The following is an 18253-nucleotide window of genomic DNA, read 5'->3' as shown; positions in this document are numbered from 1 at the left end:
CACTTCATTCCTACTCTGCTTGCACATCAGCTGCTCACCTACCACAAGAGATCGAGATGTCGCTTGAAAAATGTGCCACCAAACTCAATAGCAAACCGTTCTGAAAGAATGGTACACTGAAATTAAAATTAAACAAACGAAAATGTCGAACTTTGGAGCACAAATGGAGACTGTCAAAGGACATCATAGATAGACAAAACTACTTTGACGATTTGAAAAATTACCATCACGCCCTAAAAAATGCCAAAACAAACTATTACACAAGAAGGATCGAAGATAATGGTAGCTCATCCAAGGAACTTTACAAAGTTATTCGCAAACTTTGCAAACCTACCAGCTTATCGCAAACCATGGCTCCCACGACAGAGAACTGTGAGCTAATTAATAATTGTTTCACTGACAAAGCAACAAAAATCTACGAGTCCTTCAATAATTCCAATGAAGACATTAATATTGACTGGGAAAACTTGGCACCTCACCCCTCTGCACAAATCCACCTTGACACTCGGACTCCTTTTTCCGAGGAAGAGGTGGCCAAAGCTAAGACTGAGGTTGAGGCAGGATCTCCACTTGCTCCTTGCCTGCATTTTATTTTTACCAGACTACTGCCAGATTTATGTCCTCACGTCACCAAAATACACAACCAATCTCTGGAGCAAGCCTCATTCCCAGACATATGGAAGAAAACAGTGTTTTTTTCCCTTCTAAAGAAAGCAGGCCTTGGAATTTATAATCCAGCTAACTGTTGCCCAATTTCTCAATTACCATATTTATCCAATGTTTTTGAGCGTTTAGTCAATTAACAACTCACCACCTTCCACAAATCCAACAACTTATTTGATCCGTCACAGACTGGTTTTAGGACCATTTAGATCACCAAGGCCATTTTACTAACTGTATCTGATAATATTAGATCACTAGTTGATCAAGGCAGAGCCGTAGCATTGATCCTATTAGATCTTACTGCGGCTTTGGATACTGTATCACACACTAAACTACTGCAAATCCTATACAAAAAAGGGATCTGCTATAAAGCCCTGTCATGGTTCGTCTCTTTTCTGAAAGATCGAACACAAACAATTCAAATGGGATCCTGCACCTCGACCTCAAAGAGCATTAAGTATGGTGTCCTGCAAGGAGCTACCTTGAGTCCCACCCTTTTCGGGGGGCGTGGCCAAGCGGCGTAAGGAAATAGGCGCGTAGACCAAGAGCTTCGACCTCAGACTCCCCTGCATTAATACGCGCAACAATCCTGACACCTGAACCCAGGATCAGAAACTAGACGGAACGAGGATCCCCCCCGCCCCCCGGGTACTCCTGTGTCAATCGGACACCCGGGGGCTGAGTACCGACTCCCATCGTGGTGTGGCCTGTATCCCAGTCGGAGCCGGGACCTGGAGTGCTGTCCCCAGACGGAATCTGGGTGAAGGGGGCAGCTGGCAGGCGGCGCGACTCAGGGCCTGGAGCGGCCCTTACACCACACAGCAGCTGCCGATCGGAGCGTGCAGAGGGTGCCCCCCGCTTCTCAGCAGGGGTATATACAAACAACTGTCCCTGGAAGCAGCCAAAAGTTGAATCGGCAGAAGCCTGGCCTGCCTGGCAGCCGATACAACAAACCTTCGCACTCTGTGCACCGGAGGAGAGGAGGTGGGGAGTTCTTGTGGAGGCGACGGTGATCCGGTGAGTGCTGCCTGGGGTGAGTGTACCGGGGGCCCTCCGTCCGCTGAGGGCCGAACAACCGAGTGGCTGGAGTCGCTCCAATCCCCCCCTCTCTCAGCAAGACACTACGGCCAAGAATGTCAGGGGGTTATCACTCTGCAGATACCGGCCCCCAGAGTGCAATATCCTTGCCCCCCGCCACTCCCCCGACCTGGGATTTCTACTCCGCCGAAGTTCCCCGACCTGATCAGGAGAGGCTATTATTGTGACTGGGCTCACTGGACTGCTGCTGTGTCAAATATTGGTGCCCTGAGTGTCATATCCTTAAAGCCCCTGCCCCCTGGACTAAGATTCCTGCTCCATAGGGACTCTCTGGCCTGACCATAAGAGGCTGTCGAAGTAATTGGATGCTGCAGGCAGGTGAAAGTAGCCAGAATCTGTCGCCGCTCCACATGGAGAAGCACGACCCACGCAGCGCCTGGTGAAAGGAGGGGGACCAAGGTCTGACAGCCACAGCACCCACCTGCACGATGGCTACCTCTGGCAAGCCCAGAACAACGGGCATGAAAGGCCACAAAGCGATCCAATCCAATAGGATGGACCGGTACGCGGTCCCTGGAGACTCACCCCCGCGTCCAGGGAACCAGACCGCGAGCGAACCAGATAATGAGAGCCAGGAACTGACGCTTAAGGATGTAATGGAAGGAATAGCTGGGATCAGAACTTCCTTGGAGCACAAAATGGATACACTTTCCATTGAAATAAACTTTATCAGGGCAGACCTCACTAAAGCAACTGAGAAAGTTAAGCAGGTAGAAATTACAGCGACGAGTCTGGTGGACGACGTGTCACATCTTCAAAGAAACATACAGGACTTGCAAACATTCCGCAAATTTACGGAGCACAAGCTGGATGACTATGAAGGACGCTTTAGACGAAATGACCTATGCATTCTTGGGGTCCCTGAAAAGGCGGAAGGGCTGACGCCTGATCTCTTCGTGGAGGACCTTGTCCTAAAGCACCTAGCCTAAAGGTCTCAGCAAATTCTTTATGATAGAAAGGGCACACAGAGTGCCGGGAGGTCGCCCGAAACCCGGGGCCCGCCACGTCCTATACTAGCACGAGCATTTAACTTTAGAGACTGAGATGTCATCCTACTAAACGCTAGAACAAAACCGCCACTCCGCTATGAAAATTCTGACATTACTTTCTTCCCAGAATTCACACAACTGGTTCAGAGGCAGAGGAGATCATTCCTGGTAGTGAAGAAACTTCTCAGAGACCAGGGACTCAAATACGCTATGCTATGCTCTTTCCCGCAAAGCTGAGATTAGAGTCAGGGGGGGGGGAGGTTGAGGGGGGGGGGGGGGACTTGGTTTTTCGGCCAGCCAGACACAGCCTCAGAGTGTGTGGAAATTCAAGCAAACCATGACTCTACTCTGGGCAGAATGGCCGTGAAGCTCTTGCCAGAGACCAGCAGAGGGACTGATATCGACTTTGGCAGCAGGTGAAACTACTGGGTGTTGCGCCACTTCCTCTTCGAAGGCAACACCCACCATGACCCGGAGGGACGTCCTCTTGGTTTCCAGCCTCTTCTGGCCAGCTGTCTAGCAGAATCAGGAGGCAGAGACTTCACTGGGTTCTGTATGTACACATTATGAGAGGGGAAGGGAAGTGAGACGGGTGGCGTACTCCATTCTTTTTCTTCTTTTAGTTAACCAGTTGGGGCGACAGGCGCTCTGCAGGTTTCATGGGCAGTTGGGCGCCCGAATTGCAGAGAAGCAGGGTAGGGGGTGGTTGGAATGGGGGATTGGGCTGGGGGTGAATTGTTGTTTGGTTTTGGTTTTTTCATTGACAGTACAGGCTGAATGAATTACTAGATATGCAGTAAACGGTACGATCTCCAATGTGTGCTCAGTGGGACAGAAACATTAAGCTATTTAGTTGGAATGTTAATGGGTTTGGGGACAAGAGTAAATATAACATAGTGCTCCAGCATATAAAAAGGCATATGACCGATGTAGTCATGCTCCAAGAAACACATTTAGTTGGTAACTCATGCAAGGCCATGCATATATATGGCTACACTATGGTTGCTCATGCTGGTTTTACATCTAGTTCACGCGGAGTGGGTATAATGTTCAGAAAATCATTCCCTCTCAGAATATCATCTACATGGGTCGACAGCCAGGGTCGCTACATTGGGGTCACAGGCACCTGCGAGGGATAAATCATCAATCTTATGTCAATTTATGTCCCTCTGGGCCTACAGGCCACCCCGTTTAAAGACCTTAGTGCCATTCTTCTGGTTTTACAGGAGGGTCTGCTGGTGCTCGGAGAAGACTTTAATTCCGTACTCTCCGGAACAATGGATCGACACCCTCCCCAAGTAAGTGCTTGGACAGTCACACTGATGGTTGCCTGACTTTCTCAAGGCAATTGGGCTTGCTAATGGGTGGAGGACCTGTCACCCAGACAGCCTACAGTACACGTTTCACTCTGGCGCACACGCCAGCCTTTCACAGACTAGACCAATACTAGTCCCTGGCTCACACATAGAATATATCCATGAGGTCCGACACCTAGCTAGGGGTATCTTCGACTAATCTCCACTTTGGTTGCACTTAGTAAATAATCAAACTCGGGTAAGGAAAACCGCCCCCATTAATCCTTGGTATCTCCGCGGCCCCAAAATTCGCAAAGACTTGCTTAAAACATGACTGATTACTTTAGGGAAAATGAAGGCTCGGTGGACTCACCTCAAACTCTGTGGTAGGCCTTTAAGTCATTGATCCGGGGCCAAGTCCCTGCCCTTGATCTCAGGTGACAGAAAGAACAAGCGCAAAGATATCTCTGATGCTGAGGAGGAGATTTACCGCCTAGAACAAGACTTGACAGGCAACGTTACCCCTGAAGCGCTGCACACGCTTCGCCTTAAGCAAGCCAGTTACAGAGACTTACTAACAGAAAAAGCAAAAGCACTGGGGAGGGACAAGGTGAGCAAGATCTACAACCTGGGTGACAAGGCGGGAAAGCTAATTTCTTGGCTTAATAGAAAGGAGTGGGCCAGTAGACTGGTCCCAGGGTCCCGTAACACCGACATGCCTCCCACAACGGACCCACAGGACATAGTTAACCAGTTTGCTGACCACTTTCAAACCGTCTATACATCCACTGCGCCACATACCGAAAGCGAGGCGGCCGAACTCTTGCAAGATATATCCATCCCTACACTTCCAGTAGAAGACTGTGGGTTTCTTAATAGTTCTCTGACCGTAGATGAAATAGCTCTAGCCATACGCATGCTACACTCAGGCAAGGCGTTGGGACCCAATGGTATCCCGAGAGAGCTGTACAAACTGCGGCCTGACGAGCTGGCTCCATACTTAAAAGCCATGTACGTGAGCAGCCTGGAGCAAGGAATACTTCCCCTAGACCAAAGGATAGCTTCTATAGTCACTATTCATAAAGAGGGCAAGCCAACAACAGATTGTGCGTCTTATTGCCCCATCTCACTCCTTAACGCAGAACCCAAGATTCTGACTAAACTTTTGGCTATTCGATTGATCAAAGTAATCTGAGGCCTAGTGCATCCGGACCAATCAGGTTTTATGCCGCGCAGAAACACATCGCTTAATCTCCGAAGGGTCCACAGTGTCCTGGGCCGAATGTCTACTATACAAGAACAGGCAATAATAATTTCCCTAGATGCCACCATGGCTTTTGATACTCTAGAATAGTCGTACCTATTCGTCACACTCATCAAAATGGGATTTGGCACGGGTTTCACACAATGGGTGCGCCTCTCGTACCATGAACCCCTAGCTTACGTGGTAGTGAAACACAAAAAATCTGCTAACTTTCAGATCACTCGAGGGACATGGCAAGGGTGCCCCCTTTCCGCACTTCTGTTCGCTCTATCTCTCGAGCCCCTTGCAGCCTGGATTCGCAAAGATCCAGTTATCCGCGGTTTAGGCTGGTCCCTAAACTGGGAGGACCGAATTTCCCTCTACGCGGATGATATCCTCTTGTATCTTGCTTCTCCCACAAAATCTTTGATTACCGTTTTTTACATCTTGACCATTTTTTGGTCGATATTCCGGTTTCAGAGTAAATTGGCAGAAAACCCTCCTCTATGTTCTCAAGGGGAACCCGCCCCGAGGTTGTCCCTTACCAACCGCAACAGAGGGCTTCACGTATTTGGGGATTTTTATTTTTCTAGATCGGTCACTTCATTATTACCGTAATCTAGTTCCCCGCTGCAGAGGCTCAAACAAGATATAACAAGCTGGAAGACTCCCGCTTTCACTGTTGGGTAAAGCAGCCTTTTTTAATATTAAATCTTTGCCCCGGTTCCTGTATGCACTACAGAATTCCCTGGATCCTGTCCCCCACGCTTATTTCAGAGAAATTAAAGGGCTTCAGAGAGAACTTCTCTGGGATGGTAAACCACGAATTGCTTTGCAGAAATTAACCCCCAACTCATACGACGGTGGAATTAGCCTACCGGACATAAAAAGATATTATTGGGCGGCACACCTCGCGGCCGTAAATCATACTTATGGTCGTTTAGATGATCCTGGCTACACCAGGGATCGTTGGCTCCTCCCTGGGGGAACTTTCAATAGGGTACTATATTCTAAACCAGGAAGATGTCCCCTAACGGGCCCAACCAACCACTTTGCGACGGTGTAGCACGCGGCCAATAGATCCCTAGGGTGGGAGAAGAAGCTCACAATGGCTACCCCGCTGTGGGACTCCCAACAACTGGGAGACCTCTGGAAATCTAAAGGATTCGCTAAGTAGGACCTTATTGGTATTTTCCATGTCCGAGACCTCTGGGGAAAAGACGAGATTAAGTCATTCACTGCCCTAAAGCAGCAATTCGAACGAGCAGACTCGGAATGCTTTCGCTATTTACAGGCGCATCACACACTTAGATCACTCCTCCCTGTTGGGTCCTCCCCTCTCGAAGCGTCTCCCTTAGAGGACAGAATACTGGACGCACATTTAGCAGAAAAGGCCATCTCATTAATATATAAAAAATTAATCAACAATATGGAGAACCCCCTCCACACACTACGAGAAAAGTGGACGACTGATGGCATTTTAATAGACGATGAGGAGTGGCAGGAGGCAGTGTCCTCCCCACGAGTAGTTGCCATCTCGGCGCGCCTGCGACTCATACAGCGTAAGGTTCTCACGGGATCTACGTAACGGGACCCTAACTGATACACATGGGAGTGACTGGGGTAAGGGACAGCAGGAGAGGGTGCGCTCAGTTAAGCACTTTTTTCCACATAATTTTGGACTGTGATCACATTTAATCCTATGGATCAAAATACACGAGGTAATCAGTGAGGTGCTTGAAATTTCTCTCCGCCCAGAAGTGCGCAGATGCCTTCTCAACATCTGGGAGCCCACTGACTTGAACACATATCACACACTATGGGTCACTCTAGTGTTTATAATAGCAAAAAGGAACATAGCACGGCTCTGGGGAGCTTTTCACACACCCACCCTGTCAGACTGGAAGAAAGACCTTGACTGGTGCATGTTCATGGAGAAAATGGTATACACTGCTCTGGGTTGCCCCCGGAAATGGGCCAAGGTCTGGAACTAATGGAATTCCTACAGGGGAAATGTTTGTAGCCCACCCCATGAACCTGATCTTGATATTGTCTCTCCCCCATGGCTTCTAATTGGGAAAACTGTTAACTGATGCTTGCTGAATGTCTCCACTGTCACAGCATTTACCTAATCCTATGTACTGTACGTATATGTCAGTGACTGTTAATAAAAAGAATAACAACAAAAAGTCCCACCCTTTTCAATGCATATGTATAATCTCTGGCGGATATCAGTAGGAAATGGAGTTTTGACATCTGCTCTTACGCTGATGATACTCAATTGGTGATCCCCCTGATAAACAGACTGACCAACATCGAGACTAAGAACAACTTAATAAATTGTCTCACTGAACTTGCAGGCTGGATGTCCCAGCACTGTTTAAAACTAAACACCAGTAAGTCTGAAATCCTACTCTTCGGGGGTGCCTAGGCGATTTGGGACAATAGCTTGTGGCCCCAGGCACTAAGCACTGCCCCGGAAGCAAAGCAAGTGGCAAAAAAATCTGGCCATTATATTCGATGACACCCTATCTATGCAGGACCAAGTAAGCCCTTGTTCCCCAGATACTGATCCTATCAAAGACTAACCTGCACTGCACTAAATTAAGTCCTAGAGCTGTGATGTCCCTCGGGATGAATGATGAGCTTTATAAATATAAATAATTACAAATAATACACATCTCTCTTTGCTGCTTAGTTACAGATATATTTAAACATGAAATTATGACTCCCATCGTGAAAAAACACAACGGTAGACCGCAAAGTGCTTTCAAAGTACATAATAATCTCCAACATCAAGTACAGTTTTGGAAGCTACCAGATAACTCTCGGAGTATGTGGAATAAATATGGGGCATAGAAGCAAGTAAGGAAGGATGTATGACGTTACAACGCACACTTTTACAACGCATACCTTTACAACGCATTTTTTACAACGCAACATCCATTACAACGCATTCCATTACAACGCATGCCATTACAACGAAATTTTAAAAACTACATTTACAACGAATTCCATTACAATGCATAATACCTTTACAACGCATACCATTACAACGCATAACATTACATTGCATGTTTGGTAAGTATTGGATAGTGTAGGGGTAAAAATGCCTATTCTAACTCCAGGGGGTGCAACAGTAGGGTAAGTGTTGGATGGTAATATTATGCGTTGTAATGGTATGCGTTGTAATGACTGCAATGTAATGACATGCGTTGTAGTGGTGTGCGTTGTAGTGTCATGCGTTGTAATGGTTGCGTTCTAATTGCATGCATTGTAATGGATGTTGCGTTGTAAAGGTTTTGTTGTAATGGTAGTGCGTTGTAAAAGTTGCGTTGTAAAGGTTGTTTCCCGTAAGGAAGATACCAGGAAGACGTGCTTGGAACTCACTACGGTGAAGTGCCACAGCTCTGTCAAACTCTATATACATAAATATAAGTATATTAGGTCTAGGGTATGCTCTACGATGTTGGTAAGTTCCTTCCCAAGATGGATGAAGCACAGTACTTCCAGTACAAGTCACATACATGTTTGATCTTAGCCATATCATCTGTATTTTGAAACCCTTTCAGTATGATTTTTTAGGTCTGCCTCAACTACTTCAAAGTCAACCTGAGGATATTGTCTACAAACCAATTATTCTCATAAAATGCTTATCTCTGTGTGGTGCTTTCATTGGTTACGGACATTGTGCTACAACCTTTTTTTAATCATATTATAACAGCAGAAACATTTACCATTAATATTTATATCGTATAAGTTGTTTTTATTATAGCAATTTAAGTCCTGATGTAATACAACCCATTCCCACAATTTTCACATCAACTGGTCTGCAAGCAGGTGTGCAATTTGCAATGCAACCTATGAACTAAAAAGTTGCATCACAAAATGTACATTGGTAGAGGGTTGCAAAACCTACTCCTTAATGACAATTCATTAGGCAGATTGCAATTTGCAAGCGCCTGTGAATGGCTGCCAGTTTAGGGATGGGGCCTACAAAGGACAGGAGACAACCCTCATTAGTTTTCTTAAACAACATCTATTTTTTTATTAAAAGCAAGCCGTATCCATTGCTGGAACAGGTGATGCTTTAAAAAAAACACAATGCTTTCCCGTTTGGTACACATCAGGGGAGCATGCAGTGGTTCCCTAGCCCACTGCCTTCTCTTCCTCCTCCTCCCGACATAATTCCCAAAAGAAAGGCCTTCCTTTTTCCAAATCATTTACTACTCCCTTTGAAGAGTCAATAGCTTTTCAATGATTTGTAATCGCTTTGTGTAAGCAAACTACGGATAAATATCACCGTGAATAGGAACTAGGAAGGGGCGCTCCTGTCATGCCTTGCTAAAATTACTTTTTGTAATGAAGCACAAACCCCTTATTGTGAATCATAAATGACTAAAAGGGTTTTATGTACATTGCCCAAAACCATTAAGCGTTCCCAAATCTTATGAATTTGTGAATCACAGAGGATGAAACTGCAAAATGGTTTAGCACACCTGCCTTCAGTAGTGAATTTACATTTTAAGAAAGCTTTTTAATCCGCCTCCTCAACTCATTATTTCAGATTTAAACCAATGCTGTTTTTAGAATATTTTAACTGAAAACCTTTAATGTTAGTGTTTGTTCATGTAGAAAAGGTCTTAAATCACGTTCACTCTAAATAAAAAATAAATACATAAAGGTATTCACTCCTTACTTGAAAGGGGTATTTTCAGGCTCAAGCATTGCTTTGTGCCGAAGTATGGCTGGTCCTGCTGCCAATGTGAGGTCACTTGGAAAGATATTAATGTAGTTTTGTGGAGGGCCTTCAAATTGGTCCATTTTTTCTTGAAGGATTTGTTCCCAGTTTTCCATTGTTTTTACTACAGCAATTCCCAGTGGTGAAGTTACAGGAAGATCTACAGGAATTGAAACAAAAATCAACATTGCAGAGCTAAAATACTTGATATATATGTATAATGTATTTTATAACACTAATACTGGATGCTTGTGTCACTGTTTCAAAAGGAATATAGGCGGTAATTACAATGTAGTTTAAGACAACAGCAATCTCATTGGCTCCGGACAATGTGGTACTGTATATGTATCGTTAGCAGTGAATGGACAACATGACTGGAAAAACTTCAAATTCCTAATAACTGTTGACAGACAGACGAGGCAAGAGATGTTTTCTGAGTAGCAAAGGATATGATGTTCCTGCAATCTACAAGAGCATGTTTCAGAAAAGGGGTGACTACTTTAAAAATGTGAGGATTAATTTCTGGGTTAGAACAGCAGGAAGCAGTGAAAAATACTAGGCTCAGTTTTCGGTGGTAAGTGTTTTGGCTATGTATGTTCATGTCCTTGTGCATCATGTGCAAATATAATTTTATTTGACCTATCGGTAAAATTGATGGATTATTTAGTAAAATATTCCTGTCTTCAGCCTTATCCCAAATTGTGTTGGACGCATAGCACAGAAATCCTATTTAATAGTTTGGTGGTAGCAAATGTTGGTGCTGTCTCTCAGAGAAATTAAATGATAGTCATAGTGCCGAACAGAGGTCAGGGACGGTGTTGTCCTCAAGAATGGATGAAGAAATGTGCATTTAAAGAAAAGATGTAAAACAGCATTTCAAACTACAGTTATTAAATAAGGATTGACTCAGAACGGGCACGAGATCAATATATTAGAAAACCTGAAAAATAGAATAAGTCGAGAATGTAGAGGAGATCAATAGAGATATGGGCAGCAACCAAAGTAGAGATACAATAGAATGTGGCTCGCCCTCCAAATGAACTATTTACTAACCTACAGTAACACCTTATCTGGTAGAGACTCTATTTAGCTTCAGATTTCTTACCGACCCTCCCATACTCCCCACTCCGCAAATCGGTTCAGGTGTAAGCGACACCCTTTTCATGGCCATAGCCTTTTCACCATCAGTGGTCATTTCTTATTGTGGCTCTGCGTTCCTTATTTTAGAATTATCCCCAGGCATGAGACTGGATCTGGAAATGCTTTGTGAGCAGTATACCTGCGTGACAGTAGGTGGTGTCGATCGGCTCCATGTGGCTGTCATCGGTGTCGACCTGGCCAGAAGTGACGTGCCTATATAGACACCACCCCAGATCACGGACAACAGTTTCATTTTGCAATTTTCAATGCCAGGAGCGCGAGCCACAAAGAACACGGACCTCTGGTGTGGAAACCTAGAGTCATGAAAGGGGAAAGCCCTGTCCCTAGATATCCATTTGCAGAGCGGGGAGGATTAGTGAGTCGGTAAGGAATCTGCGGATAAATAGTCTCTACCAGATAAGGCGCTACAGAAGGTAAATAACTTCTTCACCTGATATACACTTCTAGCCACAGGTTCCTCACCTTAGAATAGATACCCAAGAAATAATACCTCCCCAGAAGTGGGTCTGGAAACAATTGCATATCAAAAAGTCCTGCAGGACCAAATGGCCAAAGTGCCCGTCTCGAAGAGCCTGCACTATCCTGGAACATGTGCAGAAAAGCTCACATTGCTGCCTGGCAGATGACCAGGGCCTGTACTATGCATGTTAACGCAGTGGTGGCAGCCTCAGCCCTGGTGGAATGAGCATGCAAGCCCTCAGAGAGTTCTTGGCCAATGCATACCGATTTTGATGCAGAGCACAATCCATCAGGAGATGGGTCACTTCTGCATGGCCTTTCCCTTCTACACTCAGATATACCCCAAGAAGAGTTGGTCATCTACCTGGAACTCTCTTGCACTGTCAAGGCAGAATAACAAACCTCTTTTTGAAACCAGTCGGTTTTATCACTCCTTTTCATTAGAGGGATGTGGCGGAGGGTAAACATTAGGCAGGGTGATGGACAGGCATACCTGAAAGGGAATGACTACCTTTGGCAGAAAGGAAGCTCTAGTTCTTAGAACCAGCTTCTCTGGGTACATGCTTAAGTAGGAAGGCTTGGATAAAGCCTGAAGCTCACTGACCCTATGGGCGGATGTTACTGCCACCAGAAAGGACGTCTTGGTATCAAGGAGCCTGAGAGGACAGTTGTGCAAGGACACAAAGGGAGCACACATAAGGAACGTGAGGATTATATTAAGGTCCCAATGAGGCATGATGAAGAAAGAAGGAGGAAACATATGTTGCACACCTTTCAAGAACCTATGTACAATAGGGGATTTGAAGAGGGGTGAGTGGTCGGGCATCAGCAGAAAGGCTGATAGATCAGAAAGGTAGCCCTCTAAGGTGTCCAGAGCAAAGCCCTGCGGGGAGAGGGACAGAATAAAGAGAAGAACCTGAGAAAGGGGAGCAGACAGAGGGTAAAACTGTTTTTCTGCACACCATGCCACAAACTTGCCCCAACAGCCGTTGTATGCCGTTTTGGTGGAGGGATGCCTGGTTGCCAGAATGACATTATAGACTTTGGACAGAAGGTCGAAAGCTGCCAACTATCGCCACTCGATGTCCACGCAAGAAGTGAAAGGTTGACAGCTTCAGGTGGAGAACCCTTCTCTGCTGCTGCAACAGAAGATCCTTTTTAAGGGGCAGCCTAATTGGAGGACCGATTGCCATACCCAACAGAGAGGGATACCAACCTCTCCAAGCCCAGTCTGGAGCAACAAGGATAACTAGTGCCCGTTCAATCCTGCTCTTGAGAACTCGTGGAATGAGAGGAAAAGGATAGGGAAGGTCTGAGCACCGCTCGAGACGAAAAGCGTCTACGAGTGAGTGCAGCCTTGGAAAGTCCAGCTTGTAGAAGTGCTGACATTGCACGGTCTCGGAAGTGGCAAACAGATATAAATAAGGCTCTACTTACTGCTGAAAGAGAACTTGCACTACTTCGAAATAGAGACGCCATTCGTGACCCGCTAGGCATTTGCGGCTGAGTTCGTAGGCTCTGGCATTCAGAGTCCGCCAGGTGTTGACCACCAGGAATATGCCCTGCTGTTCTAGCCATGTCCAGAGAAGCAGCGCATCTTGGATAGAGGATCCTGCCCCCGACTGGATGCCCATGAAGGTAAGAGCAAAAACAACAGTTGATGGACAGAATGCTGAACAATGTCATACATTCACCCCAGTACAGAGATCTCGGCCTAAATCCATCGTTTTTTTGCTCACCCTGCCATTCCAGTTTGAACCTAACCTTATGGAAATCAGTCTTGACCCTGTGCCTCATGGGAACAGTCTAGCCCGAACTGCCAAGTCAGGTCCTCCCTGGACTGGAAACAAGCATCCTAGGACCAGTTTCGGGGTTCCACCCCTCTTCAGCCATCATTGCTTGATTCCAGTGGCATGGAGCGCACGGGACTCACATCTGAGCATACCCGTCCCTTTGCCACTGGATTACAGCTAGCCTGGCTGATGATGGGTGATTAGCCAGAAACCGGTCCCAGGATGCTTGTTTCCGGTCAAGGGAAGACCTGGCTTGGCAGTTCGGGCTGGACTGTTCCCATAAGGCACAGGGTCAGACTGATTTGAATATGGCCATGTAGGAACTGGGGTGGCTGAGTGAGCTAAAGAATGATGATGGATTAAACCCAGATCAGTTGATTGGGGGTCAGTGCTTGCAATGTTCAACACTCCATCCATCATCCCCTTTGGTTTTGCTTTGTTCGCCATAAATTGGCAGGGTATGCCCAGACCTGGGTCCCTTGCTCACTTTGCCACTAAAATCAAGCTAGCCTGGCTGAAGACGGCTGGAATGCCAGAAACCGGTCCCAGGATGCTTGTTTTCGGTCCAGGGAAGACATGGCTTGGCAGTCCGGGCTGGACTGTTCTCATGAGGCACATGGTCAGACTGATTTGCATATGGCCATGTCTGAACTGGGGTGGAGGAGTGAGCTAAAGAATAATGATGGATTAAACCCAGATCAGTTGACTGGGGGTGAGTGCTTGCAATGTTCAACACGCAGTCCATCATCCCCTTTGGTTTTGCATGATGGTAAGAGGGCAGACAATAAGGGTTTGGAGGCCAGGGGAGTAGTGGACTGGCCCAACCTCTGGCTGCTCGACCCAAGGATTCAGTAGGAAAAGCGTCCTCGGTTACGCAGAAGCTGGAAAGCTTGCACGCAGTGGTGGCTTATTGGGTTCAGACGTGGCTGGAAGCCTCTTCCATGGCAGGAAAGGTAGACTAGGGGGGGACAAAGGGCCATGGAAAGGCTCAAGGATCTGACCGTAGCCCTGTTGTCCTTAAAGCGCTCCAGCACTCACTCCGCCTTGTCTCCGAAGACACAGGAGCCAACAAAGGGCCTGTCCATAATTGATGTTTGGACATTCTCAGAAAAGCCAGTTGTCAGCAATGAGGCATGGCGCTGTAGGGCCATTGTCGACGAAGCAGCTCTGCCCAGTGAGTCAGTGGTGTCCAGTCAAAATCTAATGGTGAACTTATCTGCATCCCTTTCGTCGGCAACAGCCAGGGAAAGGACGCCTGGGCATCCACCGGTACACTTGGCAGCACCCGCGCAACCCCATTCCACAATTCCAAAATGCACACAGTGTTCACGGACTGCAGTTCCAGGCTGCTGGAAGAAAACATCTTCTTGCTGAAGTTGTCCGGCCTCTTGGATTCCCGATTTGGGGGTGCGGTTGGGCATGCACCAGGATTTACTTGGGTAGTGGAGGCTTGGCCCACCAAGCTCTCCAAGGTAGGGTGTCCCGTGTGGAGTGATGGCAGCAGGCTATAGTCCAGTTCACAGGAGCCCCAGTGTTTGACTTGGACCAGGTCCAAAGCAGGACATCACTAAGTGATTTGTTAAATGGGAGAAGCGGTTATGAAGCAGACTCTCCCGGCTGAAGCCCTTGCAACAAGACGTTAGTCTTGACAGCCAACAATGGCAAGTTAAGGTCCTGGAGCTCAGCCACCCTTCTCACCACCATTGCAAAGAAGCCATAGCCATATTAGGGGGTGAAAGCATGTCAGTATCTTGAGAAGTATCCAGACCGTTGGCGTTCGTCAAATCCTCACACTAATCCATGTTGGCATCATATAGCTGGAATTCTTCAGGGTTCAGCATCTCCTCCCATTCCTCCCAGAGTCTTAGCCCATTGGAATGGGGTCAGTCACTGGCCTAGAATGCAAGGCTCCCTTCGGCACCAGCGTTGGTAGAAGCCCCCTCTGGCTTCACGTCAGAGTCAGGTAATAAATGAGGATGGCGCTGCCGGTGGGCGCCAGTGGCGGCAGGACAGTCGGCCTCGGGACCGGCTCTGGCATGACTGGCAAATATTCTGACTGATCTGTGGTTCCCTGGGGCCCGACTGGCAGCGCAGCCTCCAGTGTGGATCCAGTGCCAAAACGGGCGGCCCAAATATGAGGTGGAGACTTGACAGGTTCTGGTGGAGGACCGTCCCCTGCTGCTGCGACAGAAGGTCCTCCTGAAGAGGCAGACGAATCGGGAGATCGACTGACATGCTGAGTAGCTCGGGATACCCGTATCTTCATGCCCAGACCGCAGCCACAAGGATGACTTGGGCCCGGTCTCGCCGGATCTTCTTCAGCACTCTTGGCAGAAGTGGAAAAGGCGGAAAAGCGTACAACAGACCGCAGCTCCACTCGCGACGAAAAGCGTCGCCGAGCGAGTGCTGCCTTGGAAATTCCAAAGCGCAGAACTGATGACATTGTGCGTTCTCTTCGGTGGCGAATAAATCTAGCCAAGGCTCTCCCCACTGCCGAAAGAGACCTTGCGCCACGTCTGAGTTCAGACGCCATTCGTGATCCATCATGGACCGGCGGCTGAGTTTGTCCGTCCTGGCGTTCAGGGAACCTACCTGGTGTTGAACCACCAGGGTGATGCCCTGGTGTTTCAGCCATTGCCAGAGTCGCAGAGCCTCCTGGCAAAGGGTCCACGACCCCACCCCACCCTGTTTGTTGCAGTACCACATGGTGGTGGTGTTGTCCGTGAACACCTGCACTACACTTCCCTGGACAGAGGGAAGGAATGCTTTCAGTGCCGAAGGTTGATATGGAGCCGGGACTAAGCCGGAGACCAGAGGCCTCTGATCTCCCTCTCTGCCATGTGGCCCCCCCAGTCCAGGAGGGACGCATTCGTCACCACTACATGCTCCAGTTGGGGTAGGGAGAGAGATCTGCCGCTGACCCAATCACGGTTCGTGAGCCACCACTGCAACTGACTCGCAGTGCCCTCCGAGATCAGGACGTGGTCGGAAAGGTTGCCCTGATGCTGTTCCCACTGAAACTTCAGGTCCCACTGCAGAGCCCACATCCGTCACCTGGCGTGATGCACCAGAAGGATGCAGGAGGCCATCAGTCCCAGGAGCCGTAGCGTCAACCTGACCGAGACTCAGGATAAAGGCTGAAAGATCAGAATCCGAGTCTGATTATCCCGAACCCGCTGTCGGGGGGGAAAAAACGAAACCGCACCGAGTCCAGAACCGCTCCGGTGAAAAGGAGCTTCTGAGAGGGGCACAGGTGTGACTTCGGCACGTTGATGGAGAACGCCAGCGAGTGTAGGAGGTCGGCCGTAGTCTGGAGGTGGGTGACGACTGTCTGGGGCGAGCCCGCCTTCAACAACCAGTCGTCGAGATAGGGGAAGACTGAGACCCCTGATCTGCGCAGATGAGGTGCGACCACCGCTATCACTTTCGTGAACACCCGAAGGGCGCTGGTAAGGCCGAAGGGGAGCACGGTAAACTGAAAGAGCTCATGGCCTACCATGAACTGCAGGTAGCGCCGGTGGGCCGGCAGGACGGGGATGTGGAAATACGCGTCCTGCAATTCCAACGCTACCATCCAGTCTCCTGGGTCCAGGGCAGCTAGGACCTGAGCCAAAGTCAGCACCTTGACCTTCTCCTTCCGGAGGAAGCCGTTGACGCTCTGTAGGTCCAAGATAGGGCGTAGGCCTCCTTTGCCCTTCTTGGGTATCAGAAAGTAGTGGGAATAGCAACCACGTCCTACTTCTGGTCCAGGAAGGCGCTCAATGGCCCCCTTGGCCAAGAGGGCCATAACTTCCTCCTGCAGAAGTGTCAAGTGATCCCCGACATGCGGTGGTACTGCGGGGGTATGGCTGGAGGGGTCGCCTTGAAGGGGAGGGAGTAGCCCCTTTGGACGATTTGCAGCACTCACCTGTCCGACTTGATGGTGCACCAGTGGAGGAGGTGATGCGAACCCTGCCCCCCACTGGCATCGAATGGGCCTAAAATGCCAGACTAGGAAAGCTTAGAGGCAGATGCTGCGGTAGCGGATGTGGACTGACCCTGCCGTTGTTCCCCCGGCGCCGCCACGCGGTTACCACATCCGCGACCGCGTTGAGACTGGTTCTGCAGCCTGACGTCAGTTCTGTGCACAACTTTCCGCGCCAGGAACGCAGAGCATGCAAGAAACCGACTACTGGTGCCATGAAACTAGGGCCCTGAAAGGGATGCCCTTAACCCTAGTAATCAGTTCGCAGAACGGGGAGGATGGGTGGGGCGGTAAGGAATCTATCACTAACTAATGTCTCCTACAGATATATCGTTACACAAATAGTAACTTGTGCATCTGAAAGAGACATGTTAGTGATAGATTCCTTACCTTAGAATAGATACCCCAGCAATACCAACCCCGAAGGTGGCTCTGCGAACAAGATTACACTAGAAAGTCACGGAGCACAGAGTGGCCAAAGAAGCCGTCTCTCCAGACCTGACTCAAGGCAGTAGGGCTTTGTAAACATGTGCAGCGAGGCCCATGTAGCTGCCTGACAAATGTCCTGCAAGGAAACGCCGCGTCCCAAGGCAGTAGTGACTGCCGTTGCACCGGTGGAATGGGTACGCAGCCCCACAGGAGGCTCCTTCTTAGCCAATGAGTAACAGGCTTTAATGCAGAGAACGACCCACCGAGAGATGGTTCGTTTGTGCACAGCCCGACCTTTTTTGGCATCCACGTAGCCAACAAAGAGCTGGTCATCTACCCGGAACTGCTATGTGCGAGTCAGATAGAATGAGAGTTCACACTTTGGGTCCAGACGGTGGAGCCTCTCCTCCTCTTTAGA

The 18253-nt window shown here is 48.3% G+C and overlaps 1 protein-coding gene across 2 annotated transcripts in view; it reads right to left on the bottom strand.

The window, feature by feature from the left end:
- Window positions 1-18253, bottom strand: part of DMXL2 (Dmx like 2) — a 1907871-nt gene that overhangs the window by 580124 nt on the left and 1309494 nt on the right. For both annotated transcript variants that reach the window (XM_078684818.1, XM_078684819.1), the window contains exon 32: window positions 9988-10189. In XM_078684818.1, the coding sequence (XP_078540944.1) occupies window positions 9988-10189 (202 nt within the window). The remainder of the gene's footprint in view (window positions 1-9987; window positions 10190-18253) is intronic.

Source organism: Lissotriton helveticus, chromosome 3_2, assembly GCF_964261635.1.
Source record: "Lissotriton helveticus chromosome 3_2, aLisHel1.1, whole genome shotgun sequence".
Lineage (NCBI taxonomy): Eukaryota > Metazoa > Chordata > Amphibia > Caudata > Salamandridae > Lissotriton > Lissotriton helveticus.
Note: the sequence above shows the minus strand (reverse complement) of the source record. Positions and strands in the feature narration are given on the sequence as shown.